At 42.8% G+C, this 20,711-nt stretch overlaps 2 protein-coding genes across 4 annotated transcripts in view; one reads left to right on the top strand and one right to left on the bottom strand.

The window, feature by feature from the left end:
* Positions 1-10,026, bottom strand: part of PI4KA (phosphatidylinositol 4-kinase alpha) — a 58,359-nt gene extending 48,333 nt beyond the window's left edge. For both annotated transcript variants that reach the window (XM_051785780.1, XM_051785782.1), the window contains exons 1-9: positions 9,778-10,026; positions 7,583-7,699; positions 6,224-6,317; positions 5,468-5,556; positions 4,947-5,019; positions 4,373-4,632; positions 3,614-3,680; positions 1,511-1,659; positions 892-957 (exon numbers count right to left, since the gene is read on the bottom strand). In XM_051785780.1, coding sequence (XP_051641740.1) covers positions 892-957; positions 1,511-1,659; positions 3,614-3,680; positions 4,373-4,632; positions 4,947-5,019; positions 5,468-5,556; positions 6,224-6,317; positions 7,583-7,699; positions 9,778-10,011 — 1,149 coding nt within the window. In that variant the 5' untranslated portion in view covers positions 10,012-10,026. The remainder of the gene's footprint in view (positions 1-891; positions 958-1,510; positions 1,660-3,613; positions 3,681-4,372; positions 4,633-4,946; positions 5,020-5,467; positions 5,557-6,223; positions 6,318-7,582; positions 7,700-9,777) is intronic.
* Positions 10,027-10,281: 255 nt separating this feature from the next.
* On the top strand, positions 10,282-19,586 carry SNAP29 (synaptosome associated protein 29). 2 transcript variants are annotated; one of them, XR_007904272.1, is made up of 6 exons: positions 10,282-10,622; positions 12,061-12,257; positions 12,980-13,065; positions 14,136-14,243; positions 15,906-17,096; positions 17,195-19,586. XR_007904272.1 is itself a non-coding variant. In XM_051785796.1 (5 exons), exons 1-5 carry the CDS (start codon positions 10,410-10,412, stop codon positions 16,061-16,063), a joined length of 762 nt encoding a protein of 253 aa, XP_051641756.1. In that variant the 5' UTR covers positions 10,282-10,409; the 3' UTR covers positions 16,064-19,586. The 2 variants fall into 2 exon arrangements, 1 of the variants encoding a protein (XP_051641756.1); XM_051785796.1 differs by having other exon boundaries at positions 15,906-19,586.
* The last annotated feature ends 1,125 nt before the right edge of the window (positions 19,587-20,711 follow it).

Genomic DNA, 20,711 nt, shown 5'->3' with positions numbered 1-20,711 from the left:
TAAAACAGGTCCATGAGGTAACCTCGTGACCTTCCCCCCTCTACTTTTAACAGAAGAAAAAGTACAGCCATTCTGGGCATTAAATAAGAGTCAGTCACTCTTGATTTGAAGAGCACACAACTGTTCTCTCCAACAGTGTAGAAAACAGGTTTATAAAAGGGAGGGATTTAAACCTCTCATTTCATTGAGACAGCAAAGAGAGAAGGTGAAGTCGTCCCCACTTAGGCCTACAGTTCACATATGGTAGTTTTCAAAGGAAGGTTGGAGAGCACAGCAAAGTCATTTCTGCACACAGCTGAGCACACAGCCCTTCCAACACAGCCTCCTGCCCTGAGGGGGTGAGGGGAACTCCAGAAAATGTGGTGGAGGCTGAGACAGAACTGTGCCCAGAGAAGAGGAGAACAAGGACCCACAGACCCACAGACCCAAGGAGGGCACCTCTGCAAGTAAAGGCCTGCAAACTGTAACACTTATAAACTTGTTAGGAATGCCACCTAAAAGAACAGCAGTGATTTTCAAGCTAGAAAAAGAAAACAACACATTTTATCTACGTGAAAAAAAGCCAATGTTACTGCAATACAAAATAAAGATCTCAGTCTACAGTAAACCAGTTTTGGGCAACCAATGCTGTAATTTATCAGGACAAGAGAACTAAAGTAAAAAGAATAACTATTTCCTCCTATGTCAGTGAAAAACATTACTCCTTCACTCCTTCCTCCATTTTTACACTGTCCAAAGCCAGATTTAAACCAGTGAACAAACTGTTCAAAAAGGAAATTAGTATAATTTTGCAAAGAGAAGGCATACCTTACACAGGTAAAAGACTAATTTTCTGGCAAAAAAAAACCAAAGAAGCATTCAGGTAATTCAAAAAGGAATTTAAAAGCATACCTCTGCAACTTCAGCTATAACTGCATCCAAGGTCTTCAGAAGAGAATCCCCAACGATCTGTTTTACCTACGGAGACAAAAATAAAACCAAAAAAGAATGTTTCCTGTTGGTGACTCTAGAGAATACAATTTTGTCCCTGCAGAGAGCACAAGTCACTTCACTGCAAAGTGTCAGATGAAATTAAGACTGCAACAGGAATCTTTGAGCCCCTCTGTGCTGTTCCAAAATAGCTGGTGCAGGAAGCAGACAGGGCTGCAGGCTGCAAACAGCCACTTGCATGAATTCCCAGCATCTAAACCCTTCTAGAAAAGAGTCTCATTCTCAGAGCAAAAACCAGCTATGTAAGTTACCTCAAACCAAGGGCTCTGCAAGACTCAAGCAGGAAGCAGCTGACATAAACTTATCTGATTTTCCAAATTCTTCACAGTTTATATGAGAGTTTTTAGGAACTGAAGCATGACACGAAATGCCATAAAAATAACATTACACAAAGCTTGAGAGAGACAAAGACTGTCATTTTATCTGCAACTCTAAAAGCTTAAACTTCCCCTGTATCTGTTTCTAGCACAGATATCTGGAATGCAACCTCACTGAGCCATCCCAGGGACCCACCACGTACCATGTTCAGCAGCTGTCGGAGCATCTCCAGTGGGATGTTAAACTCCTTGTTGTTAATACCATTGAAGAGAGGGGACACTGAAAAGCTGGAGCTGATTGTAGAGAAGTAATAATCAGGATCCAGTGCACTCCCATCAGGAAGATATGAACCTAATCAGAAATAAATAACAGAAATACAAGTCTGAGGAGGGAAAGGATATTGACTTTGTTTAATGGTAACATTTGGTCACTACTAAAGAGTTATTTCCAAGACAGATACAGTCTTTAACTTGCAAGTTATTCAGGGGTGCATTTCAGCTCATCTAGTGGTGAATCAAGACACAAAACTATGATGAAAAAACACATTTGTTCACTAGAAGTCTACCACCACAATGGAAGAATTTATTTCAAAATGACTTGTTTTCAGAGACACTTCTGATGAGAAGCCTTCCCATGCTACTGACATGCATTTACCTGAAAACATCTGTAAATGCCCTTTAATTCAAAAGCACAGAAATGCAAAGAAAAGGTTAAGTCGAAACTGTCTTGTAAGGTTTCCCCCTATATTAGGTCAAATGAACACAAAGAACAGCTTTGATCTTCGAATAGACACCAATTCACTGTTGCAATTTGAAAGCAAAGAGAATCAAATTATTTTTCGGATTCAAGTACTCTACTAAACAAACAACTTGCTCAGCAAACTGCTCTCAGCTCTGTTTCCACTTGAGAAATGATATCTCTGCCTTTCTGAAGTGCTCAGCTGGCTGTGCTGGAGTCATGTTCTTGTGACTAACAGCCTTTCAAGCAAGATCATTTATTGACAACAACAACAAAAAAGTCTTCAGTCATTTCTTTTCTAAACCATTAGCCTTGGCCAGAATAAAACCAAGGTCACTGCTCATCTTCTTCAGAAAGCAAGACTATCACAAACTATATCATCAGAAATAATACAAGGGTTGCCTGTAGCTGAAATATCTGGTAAAAGTTAGTACTGAAAATAAAATCCTAATTAGAATAACCATAACACTGCTAGAGAGACAATGAAAATGATTCCTAAATTTGTACAGAGTTGTTCACTATTCACCTATAGGTTTAATTAAGATTATTTTTGTTCTACCACTATAGCCTCTCTCTAACCTGTAGCTTTTTTTCTGTTTGTTTGCTTTTTTTAACTCAAACCACAAAGACCATAAGATTGAAGAAGAACAGGTTGGTTCAGCAGGGTAGACAGAAGGTCTACTTGGCAATTTAAGAATGATACTTGAATTATCTTGCAATCTCATTATATGAATGAGGAAAACAGATGCCTCTAGAAATAGCCATGTGAAGGAAAAAGTAAAGCAATGTGGAAGAAATTAATTTAAACCAGGGCTTGAGGGAGGAGAATGGCCCAGAAACAGATGAAGTCCAAACTGTTAAAAACCTCGAAGGGCAAGACAAACCCAGAAACACCAAAGCACCTCAGAGGCAGAGCCAGTCCTCTACTTGATTCAGGAGAGACTGAATTTGCTTTTACTTAGAACTGCTTTGACTTAGAGCTCACAGCTACACCTCTACTGAAACTCAGGGGTTAAGGGTTTATGTATTAATTAATAAAACTTGTTCCTGTTTCTGCCTTTTGTGACACAGTAATTAGCACACATCAGTGAACACTCTACTTTACCGGGTCTTACACAGTGACCCACATCATGCTTACTTCAAATGGAGCCATTGTTTTGGATTTATACAATGTGCCATAAAGGCTTCAAAATTCCAGACCCTAATCCAACAATTCAGTTGCCCAGTGAAGCACAATATTAACACTTATTCCTCAAAGTTACTCAGCCTAATCTCCCAAAATATTTTTGGCCTAGTTGAATTAAGCTCTTCAGTACCAGGCACTGCCTGGCAGTCAGGGAATCATGTCTCAAAACCCTCCAGAAACAACTGAGCCTGGAAACTACTGGTGTTTAATAAGTACTTCCTACTGTCTTTAAACCACAATTTTTTTTTCACAATCCTAGCAGGCACATGCCATAGAATTACTGTAAGAATTCTGGAGAGCAGAGAAAGGGGTCAAAAGGTTTTGGTTTTCAATTTTCTATAAATTGAAAAAAAACCCTTGTTCTTTTGCAAAATAATTTACCTTCAAAGTATTGAATTGCAGTTCCTCCAGGAGAGCTGGGAGGGGGAACTCCACGTTCAGGACTAACCTGAAACATCGCACAAAAGCCCTATTTATTATAAACAAATATTTATAAGACATTGATAGATCTTTCAGGGAATGGTTTGCACACTTCATAATGAAACACTGCTTCAAGCAAAACTAACAGGAACTAGATATTCCTGGGCCTATCAGCTCAATTCCAGTCAAAAATAGGAAGTTAAAAAATGCTAGTTCAGTGCTTTTGACTAAAAGGAAGAGATCAGAACAATGACTCCTGTACTGTATGAAACTACACTAAGAACAATCTGTGGTTTCAAAAACAGCATCTGAATGCATTTTTTCCCCAAGACAATGAACATCAACAGCTCCTGGTGAAACTAGTGAGAGCTCCTGTGCCCTCAGCACTTCTGAAAACTTTAGCCATTAAGCACCAGCTTCCCAAATTTACAGATATACAGTACAATGCTTTTCAATGAGAATAACAGAAGCAACAGGATTTGCCAATTGCTCCATGAGAAGACTTAGTTGTTAGTTTAACTGTCACTGTCACTAACAGTTCTGTTACTCAGAAACTACAAAGTTATTTTGAAATTCAGTCGTGGAACTAAAATAAAGATCTTTGTGTTTGGTCAAACAATGTGTGAAGGGACTCTCTGCATATCCAGGCTTAATGCTGTCTTCACTCAGCTCAAGAAATAATCTCAGCACTGACTCCAGCACAGAGCAAGCCATACAAACCTGTGAGATGCTGGATACACTGCTGGCCTTTCTCTTTAGTGTTCCTTCCTGGCAAACAGTGAGCAGGGAACTGGGAAGAATCGATCTGAAGTCATTGAAGGATCGTCGGCGAATTCCTTCCAGCTCTTCTGGAACTCTCAGGGAATGTGGGGGAATTTTAGGAAAAAGTTTTGAAAGGAGAGCCTCCTCTGAATTGCTGTAGCGACCAAAGGCTCGAGAAATCCCTATCAGGCAGGGCACTGCATACTTGCATAAATATTCTGGAAAAGAAAAGCACATTAACAGTAACTTAGAACTTCCTCTTCACGGTTTTGCTACCACTTCACTAAACTGTTTCAGCCTGAAGTGCTTTACAAAGACTGACTTGTGCAAGTAGAGGAAAAACCATGAAGGTATCACAAATTAATGCAGTTCTGCTTCTGTATTTACCAGCCAGCAACAAACACAACAGACACGTGCAAACAAAAGTGGAAAGAAAAAGCTGCTCACTTTTTAGGAGTGATCCTGATAACCAGAAAACTCAAGAGAAGTTCAGAGGACAGGAGTTATAAGATAGTAACAATTTTATTAGTACCTTTATCATGCATTTGTGGTGTCTGGCACATTCCCAACAGGAACTGCATTACTTGCAGGATCGCATCCAAAATCTGAAGTCATCAAGACAGACATACAAAAATATCTTTTGGTAAAGAAGTGTCATATCTTACACCAGATCACTACAACAAATGAGACCTGCATATATTAATGTAAAGAGTTTTTTAACACTGTGGGACTAAAAGAGCCCATTGCCCTCACTCAGCTCACAGAGCTGCTCTTGTAAAGCCTGCAGTGAGCTGTGTGTACCAGCACAGTGAAACTGCAGCAGTCCTGCTCCAGCACCAGAGCTGGAATCCTAACTGGGCTCACCAACTGCCACCCAAAAGTAACAGCAGACTTATGAATATCTTCCATATGCTTGACAATTAACACAAGTAAATTAATGCACCAGTACAGATGCCAAAGCAATCAGCCCCTCTGCAGGGCAGGAAGCAGCTGCTGCTCTCTCCCCCAGACACTTGTCAGGATGGAGAACTGGGTCATACAAACCAAGCCCACCTGCTCTCTGAGAGAGGCGTCCCTGTAGGCAACGTCGGATAACAACGTCACCAGGCAGAAGCTGAAGTTTTCTGCCACTGGAAGCAAACCTGCAAAGTGACAGACAGAAAAAATCAGCCACTTGTTAAAGAGAAACAACACAGAAAGAACAAATTATATCAAAACAAGAAGATGTATGTGTGACTCCCGTGTCACACAGTTCTGAGATAAACTGTAGAAAAATACAGTGTTGCACACAAAATTTAAAAGCACTCTAACCATCATAATTTCAGCCTGAAACATTGAAATAAAAATCATAATAATTAAAAACTTTCCCAGGCTTTCAAGTAATTAAAAAAAAAATATTGAATTATATAATACTATATAAAAGTGTTCTTATATTAATTTTAAGAGACATTAAGGGAGCAAGAAATGAAGTGGCTGAAATAGCAACTAAGCATCAAAGCTAAAACTGGAGTGTAAAGATCTCAGATTCCACTCTCTTGCTTTAACCACTACACAGACTTCTCCAATTTAATACAAAATATATTGAACACAGAACTATTTTGAAAGTTCAATCTATTGAGAAGTGGTCAAACAGGAAAACAGGGAGCTATTCAACTTCCTCTTTGCTTTCAAAGAAAATGAGTATTAAAGGCTGTCAAGCCAGGAGCTAAAAACCCAGCACCTCCCCTTGTACCACAGCCTGAATAACCTTTGCTGTTGCTATTTCCTGGCTGGCATTTCAAAAGAAAGATCAGAAAACCCAAACATCACCTCTGCCTTTCCGGGCATTGCTTTCTTCTATCCACTGGACTTTGGGGAGACCCTTCAGAAGCCGGAGGAGGTATGGAACCACATTATCCTTGTGCTAAAGGAGAAAATATTCTATTTAAAATGGAGAAGAAAAGCTGAACCACATCATCTCAACATGTTTTAGATATATGGAAAGACTCCATTGACACACACACAGAACTCGCTTCTCATGATTACTCCACAGGCTTCTTGAATGTTGCAAAACTGATTTCAACACAGGCAAACAGAAGTAACCCAATTCAGTGCCTTAAGTCCAAGACTTTCATTCCAGGCAACAGTTCATTCTCTGCAAAAGCTGCAGAAAAATATTCCAGAACCACAACGTACCTACCCACAAACAATTCATTAACTGACAGCAAGGCCCCAAAATAATTTGAAGGCAGCTAGAAATTCAGAGTGCCAGTCCCACCTCACGTGACCCATCTCATGGCCTTACACAAGTCACTTCACACACCTGTGTAATGCTCCAGCTCCCTCACCTGCAAATCAAAGGACAGCACTTCCCTTCCTCATGGGGTTGGATTAACTAATTAACTAATTAATGGATTAGTTAATTAACTAATTAATTAACTGCTGGCTTTGAGAACATCATAAAATGCTATAAAATACAAATATTGCCTTAGGAAAAAAAACCAAAAAAAGAACAACCCCAATAATAACCAGGCAAGCTGTACCATAGCACATGGACCCTCAACAGGAGGCAATTCAGGCCTGAAGCAAATCCCAGCAACGTGGAAGATTTTAAAGTGAGGTCTAATGACTCTGGACCTAGGCCTGGTGTATCCTCCCTTTCCCCTGCATGGAACAATATGATGCCCAGAGCTCCAGGGAAGAGAACCAGCTTGTCCTGCCCAGGCTGGCAGACACAGAAGGGATGTTCATGTACAATGCAGCCTGTGTGCTCTGTCTGTCTGTTTATCCTGGCCAGTGCCAGGCAGGAAAGGGCCTGCTGCAAACCTGACCTTCAGGACTGCATTGGAACATCCCTGTCATTCAGGAGCATGTGGGGAAGAACACACAATGACACACATGGTTTAAGTAAATCCTCCTGAATAGTCTTTCCTTTCTCTCCTTAAGGTATGATGACCAGAAAACATGCCAGCAGTCTGGTTGTGGCAGTGCCATGACTACTTTTTTTATTCTTCTATCTCACTCCTCAGTGCTGTCCTTGCTTCCTTGTGCTCTCCTGCCTGCATTCATCTCTTACCTCTGATATTTTAATTCATTTTTATGAAGAAAAACATCAACTTTTCATTCATTCAACAACTAAACTTGAATTAATCTTCAAAGATAAACAGTTAGCCCAGGTGGGGAAAATACCTGCAGGTCAGATTCAATTAGGAAGATTCCTAAAGCAATAACAGCATCCCTGCGACGTTCATCCAACTGGAAAATCCCATGGAAATCCACTGGACACATACAGAGCAGCTTTTGTACCTGAAAAACAGCGGCGGGAAAGAACAGTGGAACAGGACAAAGTGTCAAAACAAACTGAAGTTTGAAGTGCACAGTGGTCTCTCCATCTTCTGGAAGACAGATGGGCACGTTACCCTCCTTTAGTCATCAACCTTAACGAGAGCATTCAAGGGTTGGGAAAGGGTGGTGAATGACAGAACCCAGAAGTCAAACATTTCTACCACAACATGGGTTGATTTAAAGGCTTTCTTCAACACTTGATCAGAGCATTGAAGTACAACAAAGCCTTCCTTCACTGGGCATTTTAGATGTGCAAGAAACGTGCAGCAGGCAAATTTATCACATTTACTCAATTCCTGTAAACAAAAAACCAGGTGGCTGGAGCTTTGTTTACAGCTGCACCAATGCATTCTTCATACACAGCACTGAACCATTAACTGTTACCAAGATGAGTACGACTGGCTCAAATCTTTCAGGTTACAGATTAAGTTTTCAAAACTATTATTTTCTCACTGCTTAGCTAATACTTAACTCCATACTCAGCACACGCACATCTAAAGAATATATCAAATCCTCCAAATACTTTGTTTTTCTATGGAACTGTTAACAAATGGAAAACGCAGCAAGCATATTGTCTTTTCATGAATTTCCTTGATGTTAATAAATACTATCTAAAGAGGACTGTCATAATAAATAACTATGTCTGACTCACCTATGTTTGAATGTCAAGTCGTTTCCTATTTAGATAACTCTTTGAACACTCCACCTGGACATTTCTAAACCAAGAAAAGTTTCCCTGGAGGATTACAAGAAGCTACAGGACACGCAGTGGAATTTAGGATTCTGGTCCTTCAACTGCCAGATCTCATAATTACAAGACTAGTAAGACAACAACACAAATAAGCCTCTTGCTTAACATAAAATGCTGGAGAGGACACATGAACTTTGGAAAATGACTGCTGCTGCATGTGTTCCACGTCAGGTTATACCTGCAATAACATGAGTGAGTAATTTTAGATAGATATGAACTGTTAATATCATTTAACTTCTACTGTAATCTGTCAAACTAATAAATAAAAAAATTAAATAAATAAATCCCTGGATATTAGTGAACCAACAGCAAGGCTTACAAAAATTATTCACCGTTGGCTGTCACACCAATGGCACATTTCCAGAACACGAAGTAAGAACCGAAGGCGGCAACAGCTGGCCAGGAACAAGCACCAGAGTTTTCATCAGCACAGAGCCGTGCTTTTCAGCTATTTAGTCATGATTATTGCATGAGGCAATTCAGACGTTCTGTCACTTCTGGCTCGGGGCAGCCAACTCCCCAAACAGCAGCGTGTCCTTCCCTCCTCCCCCAGCACCACACACCTGCCCAGGGCAGCGGTGCGCACACACACACACACACACACACACACACACACACACACATCCCCTGGCTGGCTTTACCTTCAGCGGAGCTTTATCTCACCCAGGCAGATTCTACCAGTCACCTGAATTTAACAGGACACCCGGAGCAAAGCAACCAGTCCTAATTAGGCTGAGACTAATTACGCCCACAAGACCCTGTTTCACAGACCCGGGGGAGGCGCAGCCGCTGAGGACCCGCGTTCCTTGCGAGGACACGGGGGGGGGGCTGCGCTGACGGCGGTTTTGGGTCAGGATGGCCCACAGGAGCACCCACGGCGGGACAGATCCCACTCCCAGAACCACAGACAGCCCCGCCCGAGGGGAGCGGCATCACCCCGGAGCATCACCGGCGCTGCTCCGACCCGCTGCCCACGGGCCACGCGGGTCCCCACAGCCCGCCCCGCACAAACACTCTGCACAGAAGGGCCCCGCACGGGGCCGACCCTTCCCCGCCGGCCCCTCGCGTGACGTGCAAACACAAAAACACGACCCCCCTCTCGCATGACGACATTCCCCCCCCCCCACACACACACACGCGGCTTCCACGCGTGACAGCCCCGCAGGCCCACACGTGATACTCCCACACGGCACTCCCGCAGCCCCCGCGCGTGAAACCCCCGCCGCCCTCACAGCCGCAGCCCCCCCCCATACACACACACGACACTCCCCTCACAGACGCCCCTCACCTTCTCCAGCGGAGCCGGGTTCTGCACCGCCAGCGAGCGCGCCAGCGACAGCACGGTGTTGAAGTAGAAGCCGCGTGCGGTGGCCGCGCCGCCCCCGCGTCCGGCGGAGGGCGCCGCGGCGGCCCCGGCCGTGGCGGTCCCGGTGCCGGTCCCGGCCGCCGCCGCCGTGGCCGCCGTGGCCGTGGCTGCCGTGGCCGCAGCGGCCGCCGCAGCCGCCACCACCGCGGCCGCCATGTTGTGCGGGAGCCCCGCCGGGCAGCGCGCACCGCCCCCTCCCGCGAGAACACCGCCTCGGCGGGATCGCGAAGCACCAATCACACCGCCAACATGGCGGCGCCCGCAGCGGCTTCACTACCGCCCGGTGCCCGCCCTCCCGGCCCGCCCCGCTCTGCCAACGGGCGCGCTCCGCGCAGCCCCTCCTACCCCCCCCCCCGCGGCCGCCATGGTCCCGTCCAGCACCGCCTGTCCCCCACCGGCGCTGCGGCGCGATCGCCCCGCCCACGAGGGGGGGCACGCGGTGGTTCCGCCCGACGCGCGCAGGCGGAAGGAGCGGAGCGGCCCGAGGCGGCGGCTCCGTGAGGGTTTCCCCAGGGTCAGGGGCTTCCCGAGCGCTCCCCGCGGTCGGCTGCGCCATGTCGGCCGTCCCGAGGAGCTACAACCCGTTCGCGGAGGACGATGAGGAGGACGCGGCGGCGGCGGTGGGTCCCGGCGGGGCGGGCGAGGCGGACCGGCAGCGGTACCTGCAGCAGGAGGTGCTGCGCCGCTCCGCCGCCTCGGCCGACAGCACCGCCCGCTCCCTCTCACTGCTCTACGAGTCCGAGCGCATCGGCGTGGCCGCCTCCGAGGTGGGTCGGGGCCGGGAGCGGAGCCGTCCCCCGCAGGGCCCGGTGGCTCCCTCGGCCCTCCGGGACGGGGGCTCTTGTCCCTTTTCCCCCCGACACGTCCCTCTGTAGGGTTAGTCAGCGTTCCACAGCCACCCTGTGTTGGTGCCGGCTGTTTCCTGCGTGATGGTTTGGGTTTTGAGCGAAAAATCCCAGTTCCACCCTGTCTGTGTAATGCTGAGGCGGGGACTCGACCGTTTCTTCAGCTGCTTTTAACAATTCTTACTGAGTTTTATTGCGTGGCATTTAAGCCTCGTTTTGTCTGACTGAAAGGTTTCCAGCAGTTCTCTGGGTTGGGTGCAGGGCCTGCCCTGTCAGTTGTTTGTGATGTGCTTGGCTTCACCCCGATTAATCATTTCCTTCATTCCTCGGGCCCTGTTTCAGAGCAGTTTGTGCTCGGGGACGTCGCTCATAAAGCTCTTGGCCCTTGTGTCACCTGCTAATGGGATGTTCCTTGGGTGTTATTGCCCAAATTACCCCCAGACAGGCCCAAGCTGCACAAGGTGCTCGTGCTCAGGGGGTTCTCGGTGGGACTGCTGTGAACTTTTGGACTTGTTTGTCCGGAAAAGCACAAGGGAGGAATGAAGAGTTTAGGCTTGACACGAGGCCTGTGGTGAAACTTGAGTTCTATGTGTTTGGTGCTTTATTGGGGGGGGGGGGGAAGAAAAAAGAACATTCAACTAGAATTTCCCACAGTTTAGCCAGAATATGAACACAAAGTTCTTTGTTTTGCACAATTGGTAGCTGCAGGCAACTTTCCTGCCAGAATAAATCTTTGCATTAATTTGGAATAGTGTTTGTGCCGCTGAATTAGAAAATAATGTACTTCCATATATAAAAATTCCTAAATCCTGCACTATTAACCTTAACTAAAATATTCCTGCAGTCTGAAGAAATTCTATTTGTGTTTATTTCCTCTGGTTATTCTGTTTCTAAATTATCAGGAACATCCCACTAAGCTGAAAATAGAATCTCTTCCCAATGCAGGTGTCATTCACAGCTAGAAATCGTTGTGCTTGCTCATCTCCCTGCCATAAACCTTTGGGTTTCCACCACATCACCCATGTGGTGCTATGCTCGTTCTGTCAGCAGGAGATGCAAATGTCAACCCCACAAAAGGGCAGCACAGAAAACCCCTGGATGCTGTTTGTAGCAGGCATCAGGAATCTGGCATGGCACAGGAACGGGGATTTTGTAGCTGATTAATGCCATGGCTGAGCAGCAACTCTTGATTGAAATGCCCTGGGGGAAGAGGAGCAAGTGAAAAAGCCGTTTGCCTTTAGAAATAACCCACACAGATGAAGGAACTCTGTTAATTTTCTTCAGAGTGTCTGTTAGAACGTTTGATGTGCCAGTTTATCTTGGCTTCACGAGCTGCTCTTTCCCTGTCGATGCCTGTCAGGAGCTCGTCCGGCAGGGAGAGGCCCTGAAGCGCACGGAGCAGATGGTGGATAAAATGGACCAGGACTTGAAGACAAGTCAGAGGCACATAAACAGCATTAAGAGTGTTTGGGGGGGCTTGGTAAACTACTTCAGAGCCAAACCTCCAGAGAGCAAGCCAGAGCAGAATGGAGCCCCTGACTATTATGCTAACAGCAGGTAAGTAAAAGAAATGTTTTACTTGGGACTTGGGACAGCATCTCTGAAATGTCACCAGGAAATCAGAACTTAAAAGATCTGTCGATTTTGTCAAGCAAAGTCTTGAGATGGTTTCTAGCTCCCTGTTTCCTTTAACACCTATAAAAAATGTTTGTACTTCTATTTTTATTTGTAGTGGTAAAAATAACTTTGTGGGAAATCAATCCAATTACACAAAATTACACAAATAATTCTTCAGTCTTCTGAATTATCGTGCTTACTTCAGTCTTACCAGGAAATCTTAAATTGTAGCACTGATGTGCTCCCAGTTAAATACTGAGTGTGCTTCTCTCGCTTCTATTAGAGCTGTAAATAAAAATGAATTCCTGTGAAGTTACTGTGTCTTACAGTATTTGTTTCTCTTCACCTGAGAAACTTCTGTAAAGCCTGATAATGCTGCATACACTGATTTCCTCCCTTCTTTACCCCTCCATCCTCCACTAAAGGAAGGGAATATGTTGCCTTCAAGACAGAAGATGCAGTTTTGGTTTTGATAGCAGTGTTTCCGTTTGCTATTTTGAGCACAAAAGTGACCAGTTCTGCTTTCAGTGAACATAAATGCTGATGCTTTTAAAAGAACATTTTGGATCAGGTCTAACAAACTTACTCTTCTTGTGTAACAGACACAGAATGAGGCCTGTGGTTCATACCAATATTTTCCTTTTCTTCTCTTTTTTCACTAGATTAAAAGAAGCAATGATGTCTAGTAAAGAACAAGAGTCAAAATACCAGGAAAGCCATCCAAATTTGAGGAAGCTAGATAATTCAGGTTTGTTAACTTTATTTTACACTCATTGCCTGTCATCCACGTGGAGCAAGCTTGCAGAGTGATGAAGGCAGAGACCCTTCAGCCTGCCCAGCTGCTGACTTACATTGCTGCCCAACATCTGGAGATTTGTATCCCAGCCTTCATGGCTTTGAATCCTAGGGAATTGTTTCCCCTAAAGCCCTTTATACCCATGCTGCAGATGTGATTTTTTTTTAATTTGGATACAGATTTTATTTAGCCCTTCCAGTGGGGAATTTATTCTATAGCTAGTAAAGACTTTAAAAGCTTTTGGTGCTTATATTCACGTAGAGGAGACTGTAGCCAAAAATGCACACAATGTGCAGGCAGCCTTGCCCCAGGTTGTCAAAACATCAGCTTAATGTTGAGGGTCTCCTCTTAACCATCATTTGTCAGATACATTTTCCTTGTTATCTCAGACATGGACTGTAACCCTCCCTACTCGAGTCATCACCTGATTCTCACAAGGCAGCGTTTGGGGTTTGGCCTCATTCCCCCTTCCCACAGTGCCTTAACTTCTGTGATGGCTTTTATGTGCCAAGGGAGTGTTCCTTTTTCGAGGGATGTTCGGTTAATTAGCGCGGTAGGAGTGGGAAAGCAGCAGGATATCCACAGCTGGAGCTCTGTGAGTAAAGAGAGAAATGCTTTTGGGATCTGTCTCCGCTCCACTCCGTGTAATGCCGAGATCTGTCCAGGGGAGGGCAGAGCGGCCTCGGGGGCCTCGCCTGGGACTGCTCCCTGCGGGCACAGAGACCGTCCCACCTCTTTGTCTCACCTGGATGGGAGTTGGGAGACTGGGTTTTTCCTTTTTTTCCTCTCAGCTACCTACTAGAACTAAAAAAAAAGGCAGCCAAAAAGAAGAATTGTAGCTTCACTGTTCATCCTGAGAGGTGCCCTGTAGACAGTGGTGTTGGACTGCTGCTGATACCCCTGTGATGGGGTTACCTGGCAGCTGTGTTCAGGCTAATTTTTAACAGCCTTCCTAAAACTGTAAAGGTTCTTCTTACTAGCTTTTTTATTATATAACATTCTGTATTCTACACCCTTAACAGACAGTGATTTCAGCAAAGCAGATTTAGTTTCTTCAGTGCAAAGGGATGATTCCTACCCTAAGAACCAACAGCTACGAGCTTACCACCAGAAAATTGATACAAATTTAGGTAAGTGAGAAAACTGAAGCTGTTTGATGTAATGCAGTTGTCAATTCTTGATTCCTAAGCCAGATAAAATTACTAAGTTATATACTACCAACAAAGACTTTTTTGTTTAGTAAATATGTGAAATTTGATGATAAATAAAAAAATCATTTGCTTGTATTCTGCATTTCTAAACTGTCTACATGGCAGAATCCAAAGTTTGATTGAAACATAAATTATTTGAATGTAGAATGCTAGGGGATGTCTGTGGGTCATCTCCTCCCAAAAATTAGTAACAAATCTGAGTTGGAAATGCATTTGAAGTGCAACCAGCTAGAAACAAACCAGCTAGGATGTCTGGGATAATATAAACCTGCTGTGGAGTGATACACTATTGGCATCAACACTTCAACTCTTCTGCCACTTGCTTGTGCTTGAGAAGTTAAAAAAAACCCCACACCAAAAACATGAGTCCTCTTAGATCATACACTGACAATGAGACAGCCTCTCATACCAAGTGTGAACACGCCAGCAGGTCTCTGTCATTTGGCTGTGGAAATGGTGCTGAGGTGTCCCACAGCACTGGCACTCGGGGTGGGAAAACGTTTCTTTGAATCATCCTGTCCATTGACTGGAGTGTCACTGGGGCAAACAGTCTTATCCATCCATTCTGAAAAATCTTACAAAGCAGGTTCTTGTAGCATCAACAAGAAAATAGTGCTTCAGGTAGGATCACACTGGTACAGTCGGGGTGCGTTACTGCTGCTTTTCCCAGAGCTTACCTCTCATGGAAAAGGGCATTCAACTTAGCTGACAGTTCAACTCAGATATTAAATTGCACATCAGCTTGGACCCAAATAATTTAGAACTCTGCACAGCTTTTGAAATGAACATGTTTTGCCAAAAATAGAAGAATCGAAAGGCACTAAATATTTAATTTGTGAATTTGCCGCATTCCTTTTATTGCTTCCCGAAGCTGTTCAGCTGACTCTGCCTTCCTTTGTTCTGTAACATATAGACAAAGTGCCTCTTTGCTTACACGTGTCTCTCTGTAGCTGACCTAGAAAAAAGAGATTGGAAAGAAATCAGAAAGGAATGGATCAAAGAAATAGGCAGAAGAGTTTAGTGGAAACACATTGTTCTACTCACAAGCTGTGGAAAACTTACTTGCTTCAGAAGCATTTATACCAATCAACCATGCAATAAAATAGTCACCTTGTAGCCAAATTAGAAAATCTGGAAATGGGAGGTTTTCATCTATGATAAATAACACTGAAGATTTAAGAAGTATTGATGATACTTCTACATGAAGTTTAAGGAAAAACAATTGAGGTAGTGAGCAGATTGTGTATGCTGAGCTGAGAAAAGATGCATCTGATTTTTCTGTAAAATACATTTAAAAAATAAAAATTACATTACAGGGTATGTCATTTGATAAAGATCCAGTTTGGTGTTAAGCATTTGAAGTTAACTTGTAGTGGAAGAAAGAAGGAAGTGATCAGTTCTGGTAGTAAAGCAGTACAACTATGGACAGAGCAGTGCTTCCACTACTGCAGAGGAACACTCAGAGCTGAGAAGCTGTACCTGACATTTTCTAACCCGGGAGGAGGGGGGATCCTGGCAGTGTCCATTTGAGCAGTGTTTTATACCACTGTGGCTCCCTATGGTCCCTCTCTCCCTTGGCAGACGAGATGTCTTCTGGGCTGAGCCGTCTGAAGAACCTGGCCCTTGGTCTGCAGACGGAAATCGAGGAGCAGGATGATATGCTGGATCGGCTCACGAGGAAAGTAGAGACACTGGACATCAATATTAAAAACACTGATAAAAGAGTCCGACAACTTTAAAGGGTTTTTAGAATTCTTTTTGTCCGGCGTCAGATCATCCTGGAGGTCTCATTTCAACCCATCTCTTAAAAACTCTTGGATAGTATCTGTTTCTCCTTTTTTCTGCTACGTTATTGGTTTTGTTGTCCATAAAATTCCATAGGCTTAATTCAGCACAATACATGAAATTTCTTCTTAGTGTCCATGGGAATAGTGCATGTGGAGTAAAGTCTCAGCACGGGGTCAGGATGCCCTGCTCAGTTGTGTCCCTGTGTCGTGTGCGTGGAGGAATTCGCAGGCCACAAAGCTCCAGTGTCCTTGGCCTGGGAGCTGTGGTGAGAAAAGGAACTGCATTTTTTGCCTCTGTTTTGGGGAGGGGGCAGGGGGAACAGAATGTGCTGCTTTGTTCAGAACACATGTTGCTAATTCTGTTTACCTACAGCTATGTTAAATTATGAAAAAACACTGATTTCCAGCTGTAAAAATAATTTAAAGTGACTGTTGTGGCATTTCTGGAGCTTAAGGAATGGACTGTTCTGTGGAAGTTGTAAAATATCAAGGGTGTCATGCAATCATGATAATATCCTGTGCGTGTTCCCCTTCCTAAGATGACTTTTGCCAAATGGTGAATCCATGAACTGTGTTTTTTATGTTTGGTCACTAAATACTAATTGCCTTTACAGTCTTTCCAGTAAAGATCTCTAAGGATATCATGGTCTGCAAGAAATGTTGATTGACAGTGACCCAAAGAGTTTGGGTAACAAAATCAGGACTTAATTGTACATGTTTTTTAATATACTTTTGCAGAAATTGTCACCATCTGCTTTTTTATTTTCTGCTTTTTCTCAGCTTATTCATTTAGGTGGCTATTTGAAAAAATAGCTTCCATTTTAGGAATGGAGAGTTGATCTGATAAACTGCACAAACAGATCACAGAAGATTGTTTAACATTGATTTCAAATGTTATTAGGGATGCAGCAGATGCTCTGTTTTGCTGGGCCATGTGACTGTTAAACTCCACGTGGGTTCACATCCATCTGCCTTGGCTTAGCAGGTAGGATAAAATTCCTGCAAATGAAGAAAAGCTCAGAAACATTTTTGAGTCTTCCAAATAGAAGTTGAGCCTTTCACTTTGTTTTGTTCTTTTATAAGTATCCCTGTAGAGCAAAATAATCACAATTCTGCTCCAGCCTGAAGACATAACAATGAGAACCTGCTGCCTGTCCTGAAAGTGAGTCAGCTGTGGTTTGGAGAGGCCCAGGGACCTGTGTCAGTGTTGGAACAGTCACCATCACGAGTGACAACGTGTGGCTGGGAGGAGACAGGTTCATTGTTTTTGAGCTTGTGCCACGTTATGTTATGAATTAAAGGAAGACCTTGGTGTTTGAAGCTGTCAAGCTCGTGTCCTTCACAGACATGGCATTCCCACCCTTTTGTTGTTTTACTGTGTCTTCTGGAAGTTCACTTGTAGAAAAATAAATCACTAAAAAAGCTACACTTATTAAACATTGTATTATGGAAAAAATACTACTTGTGGCATTACTAGCAGGGTTGAGTCGTGAATTAGATTTGAGGTGAGCCTCTGTTTCCATTTGTTACTCATGTCATTGATTTCAGTCCCTAAATAAAAATCTGGTTTTCAGGGACATAAAACTTCAAGAGCTATTGAGTACTTTTAATTGCTTTTTAATTTTCAGTTTGTATCATTTATGCTCATTTAGAACCATTAAATACCTTATTAATATATAATCTTTTTGGGTGTATACCATGATTAATTGTCTTAGTCTGTTAGAATATTTATTAATTATATGATTTGATGTCTCAAGAGAGACATACATTTATTGATACATTTATTTAGTAAATTATACAATTGTTAGTATTCAAAATATTAAGTATCTCAGTGAAGGAAGATTGACATTTTGATTATACCTGGTTTAGTTTTGTTCAGATGTTTAATTGTATTGGCCTTATGGAATGTTCACTGCATCCCAGATATCTTTGATGCCTTTGAAAACACAGGTAGGGAAGGGGAATAGAAAATAAATCCCTATTTCTGCTTTGAGAATGTTGTGATCCAAGCAGACTAGAATCCCAGGATCTCAGCCCTGTGGAATTTACAGAGGTCTAACTCCTCATCTCTTCTAACAATGCCATCACTGCCTCAGTAACATATTCCTGCCTTTGCTTAGGGTTTCCTGCTCTATTTATTATTTTTGTCTTGTTTTAATGGCCTTGTTTTAAAGGATTATTTTCCACATTGGAGAAATAATTGCAGAGGGGAAAAGATTGTGCATGTATAAAGGAATGTCTAAGGAATGTCTGCTACAAACTGAATTCCCTTCCTCTGCTTCCATATAGATGCTTTATGCTGATAATGAACTTCAGTGGAACTGACATGAAGAGACAACACTATTTTGTAATAGTGATGATTTTTTTTTTTCTCTTGGAATAACTTTCCATCCTGCAGGAAAAGGAAATTTAAAGGAAAATAACCACATGGATTTTGCCTTTCCAGGAAATGCCACTTTGCATGTGTAATGAAGGATTTACTTCAGTAGCTTTTCTTACTGTTCCCTGAGATGGAGTTTTATTTCTTCTTGGATACTGCTGAAAAACTTAAACTGTGTGGGGTCTAGGAATTTCAGAAGAGATTTAATTTGCACTCACATGCTAACTCGATAAAATAAATGATTTTGCCTGTATATTCATGTTGGCATATAAACTGGTGTTCTTGCAGCAAAATAGTTCTGGTTATTTTTATTGGCTTGAGTAGAAGTTTAATAAGGTCATAAGAAAATGGCAAAAAATATTTTAAGTATTCTTTATAAAAGGCAATTTTCTTGCTCCTCAAAAAGTTTGCTGCTCAATTTTGAAGAGATTTTAAACACCTGGGACTAACATAACTTCATAACACAGACATTAGACTCTTAAAAGCAGCAAGGAGCACAAATGGGAATAACCAGTGTCTGAGGACTAGATTTCCAGGTGTATTTGATTTTTAAATTTCCTGAGCATTGAATTAAATATTGTAACAAATGATGTGTAGCTGAACTTTAGTCTGAACTCCAAGGATCTGTCTCTGTGCTGAGCTGGATTGACCCACAGAAATCCTTGGGACACGATGGTGTCAGGGGTTCTTTTAGTCTGTGAAATTCATCTGAAGTATTTTGCTGCCTTGTAGCTTTTGGGATATCATTTGTTAAATGGTAAAATAGGAAATACTTTCCACCCACACTGCCTTCTGAATAAACAGATTTTTGTAGGCATTTTTACAAGCATAACATCATATGGAGGATATGTGTTAATTTTTACTTTGAAATATGTAGGACTTAATTTTCAAATCATAGGTGGTGATTATTTGTGTCTGTCGCTTTTTAAAAAAGAACTTTAATTCTGTGCCACCCAGGTATAACACTTTTTGTACAAGTCAAATTGCATTATCTTTTATTTAAATGCTAAACTGGACTGTAGTTCAGCAATTTAGGAGATTGGAAGAAATGAGTGTTAAATGGTAAGATGGTCAATAAAAGGTGCTTATTGTTAATGAAGAGTTTTGCATTTATCTCCGAAATTTTTTTTATTACAACTTCATTGTCACTTTTTCCCCATAATATCTGTTAAAATGCTGGACCTACTCTGTTAAGTTTGTGCCAATATGGAAATAAGCTGGTGGGTTTTGTTTTCTGAGAATAAAAACAGAGTATTACATTTCTACATAATTCTTGAGTAGAGTCTCTTAGATCCTGAAAGAGGAATGCAAGCAAGCATTCATTTTTGCAAAAATTTTATTTGTGATGATAAAATAATTCAAGATGTTGCTTGGAAAGTAATCTTGCCATAGTGCTTGGTATTAGCAGGAATATCAGTAACTGGATGTAGGCATGAACAAGGCAGGTGACACAGGAGTAAGGCAAAAAAATATATAAACTGTCCTGAAAATTTAACCAGAGTTTGTAATATTCCTGTGTAGTCCCAAATTTGGTGATGGTAGAGAACTTGTGAATGTCCTGACCTCCAGTTAGGTTCTTATCTGTACATGAGGGAGGAACTTGGCTTCTGAATTCTTTTTTTTTTTTTGTAATAGAGTTTAGTTTTGTTTAATATGGTAAAGCAGAGTTTCAGAAGGGTTATTTATTAAAAAAGCTCTGAAAAGGGAAAATCAGTGGAGAGACTGATGGGTTTTGGTTTTTTTTTAAATTCCGGTAACTTTGTTTTGCTGCTTTTATGCTGAGAGTTCTTCAACAAATGGGAATTGAGAGCTCTTCCATCTCTGCACTTGATTGTTGCATATAGAAAAATCAAAATAATGCAAAGAGCACAGCGGGAGATGGTGGAGAATGGAGCAGTGTGGTGGATTCTGGATCTCTGCTAGGAATATAAATTGCTTCCTTGCTCTGCTTGCACGGAGAATCAGTTTCTGAGTCTTAAGAGTATTTCACACACAGCTGTTTGTTTGTAGCTGGTCAGGCATTTTAGCCCTTCTGTGTTTTCTCAAGGACCTCCTTGCTTGCAGTGCAGTCCCTGCCTTTCTGGGGAATGAGGGAGGGAAGGGGGGGTAAGGGATGCTCATCCGAGTACGTAAAACCAGGCAGAGCAGGTGCTGTTGGAATGAAGGACCCCACGTTTCTGCCTGTCCCTCTCCCTGCTTCTGAAAAGAGGTTTGGCTTTA

Source organism: Manacus candei, unplaced genomic scaffold (genome assembly GCF_025592945.1).
Source record: "Manacus candei isolate 608988 ecotype Guabito, Panama unplaced genomic scaffold, ASM2559294v1 h1tg000020l, whole genome shotgun sequence".
NCBI classification, from domain to species: domain Eukaryota; kingdom Metazoa; phylum Chordata; class Aves; order Passeriformes; family Pipridae; genus Manacus; species Manacus candei.
The sequence above is the reverse complement of the archived record's forward strand: the minus strand, read 5'-3'. Positions and strand labels throughout refer to the sequence as shown.

Coding starts and splice junctions, on each gene's coding strand:
- SNAP29 (XM_051785796.1), top strand. CDS start 10,410: ATGTCGGCCGTCCCGAGGAGCTACAACCCGTTCGCGGAGGACGATGAG. Junction 12,258..12,979: donor GACTATTATGCTAACAGCAG/GTAAGTAAAAGA, acceptor TTTTTTCACTAG/ATTAAAAGAAGCAATGATGT. Junction 14,244..15,905: donor GAAAATTGATACAAATTTAG/GTAAGTGAGAAA, acceptor CTCCCTTGGCAG/ACGAGATGTCTTCTGGGCTG.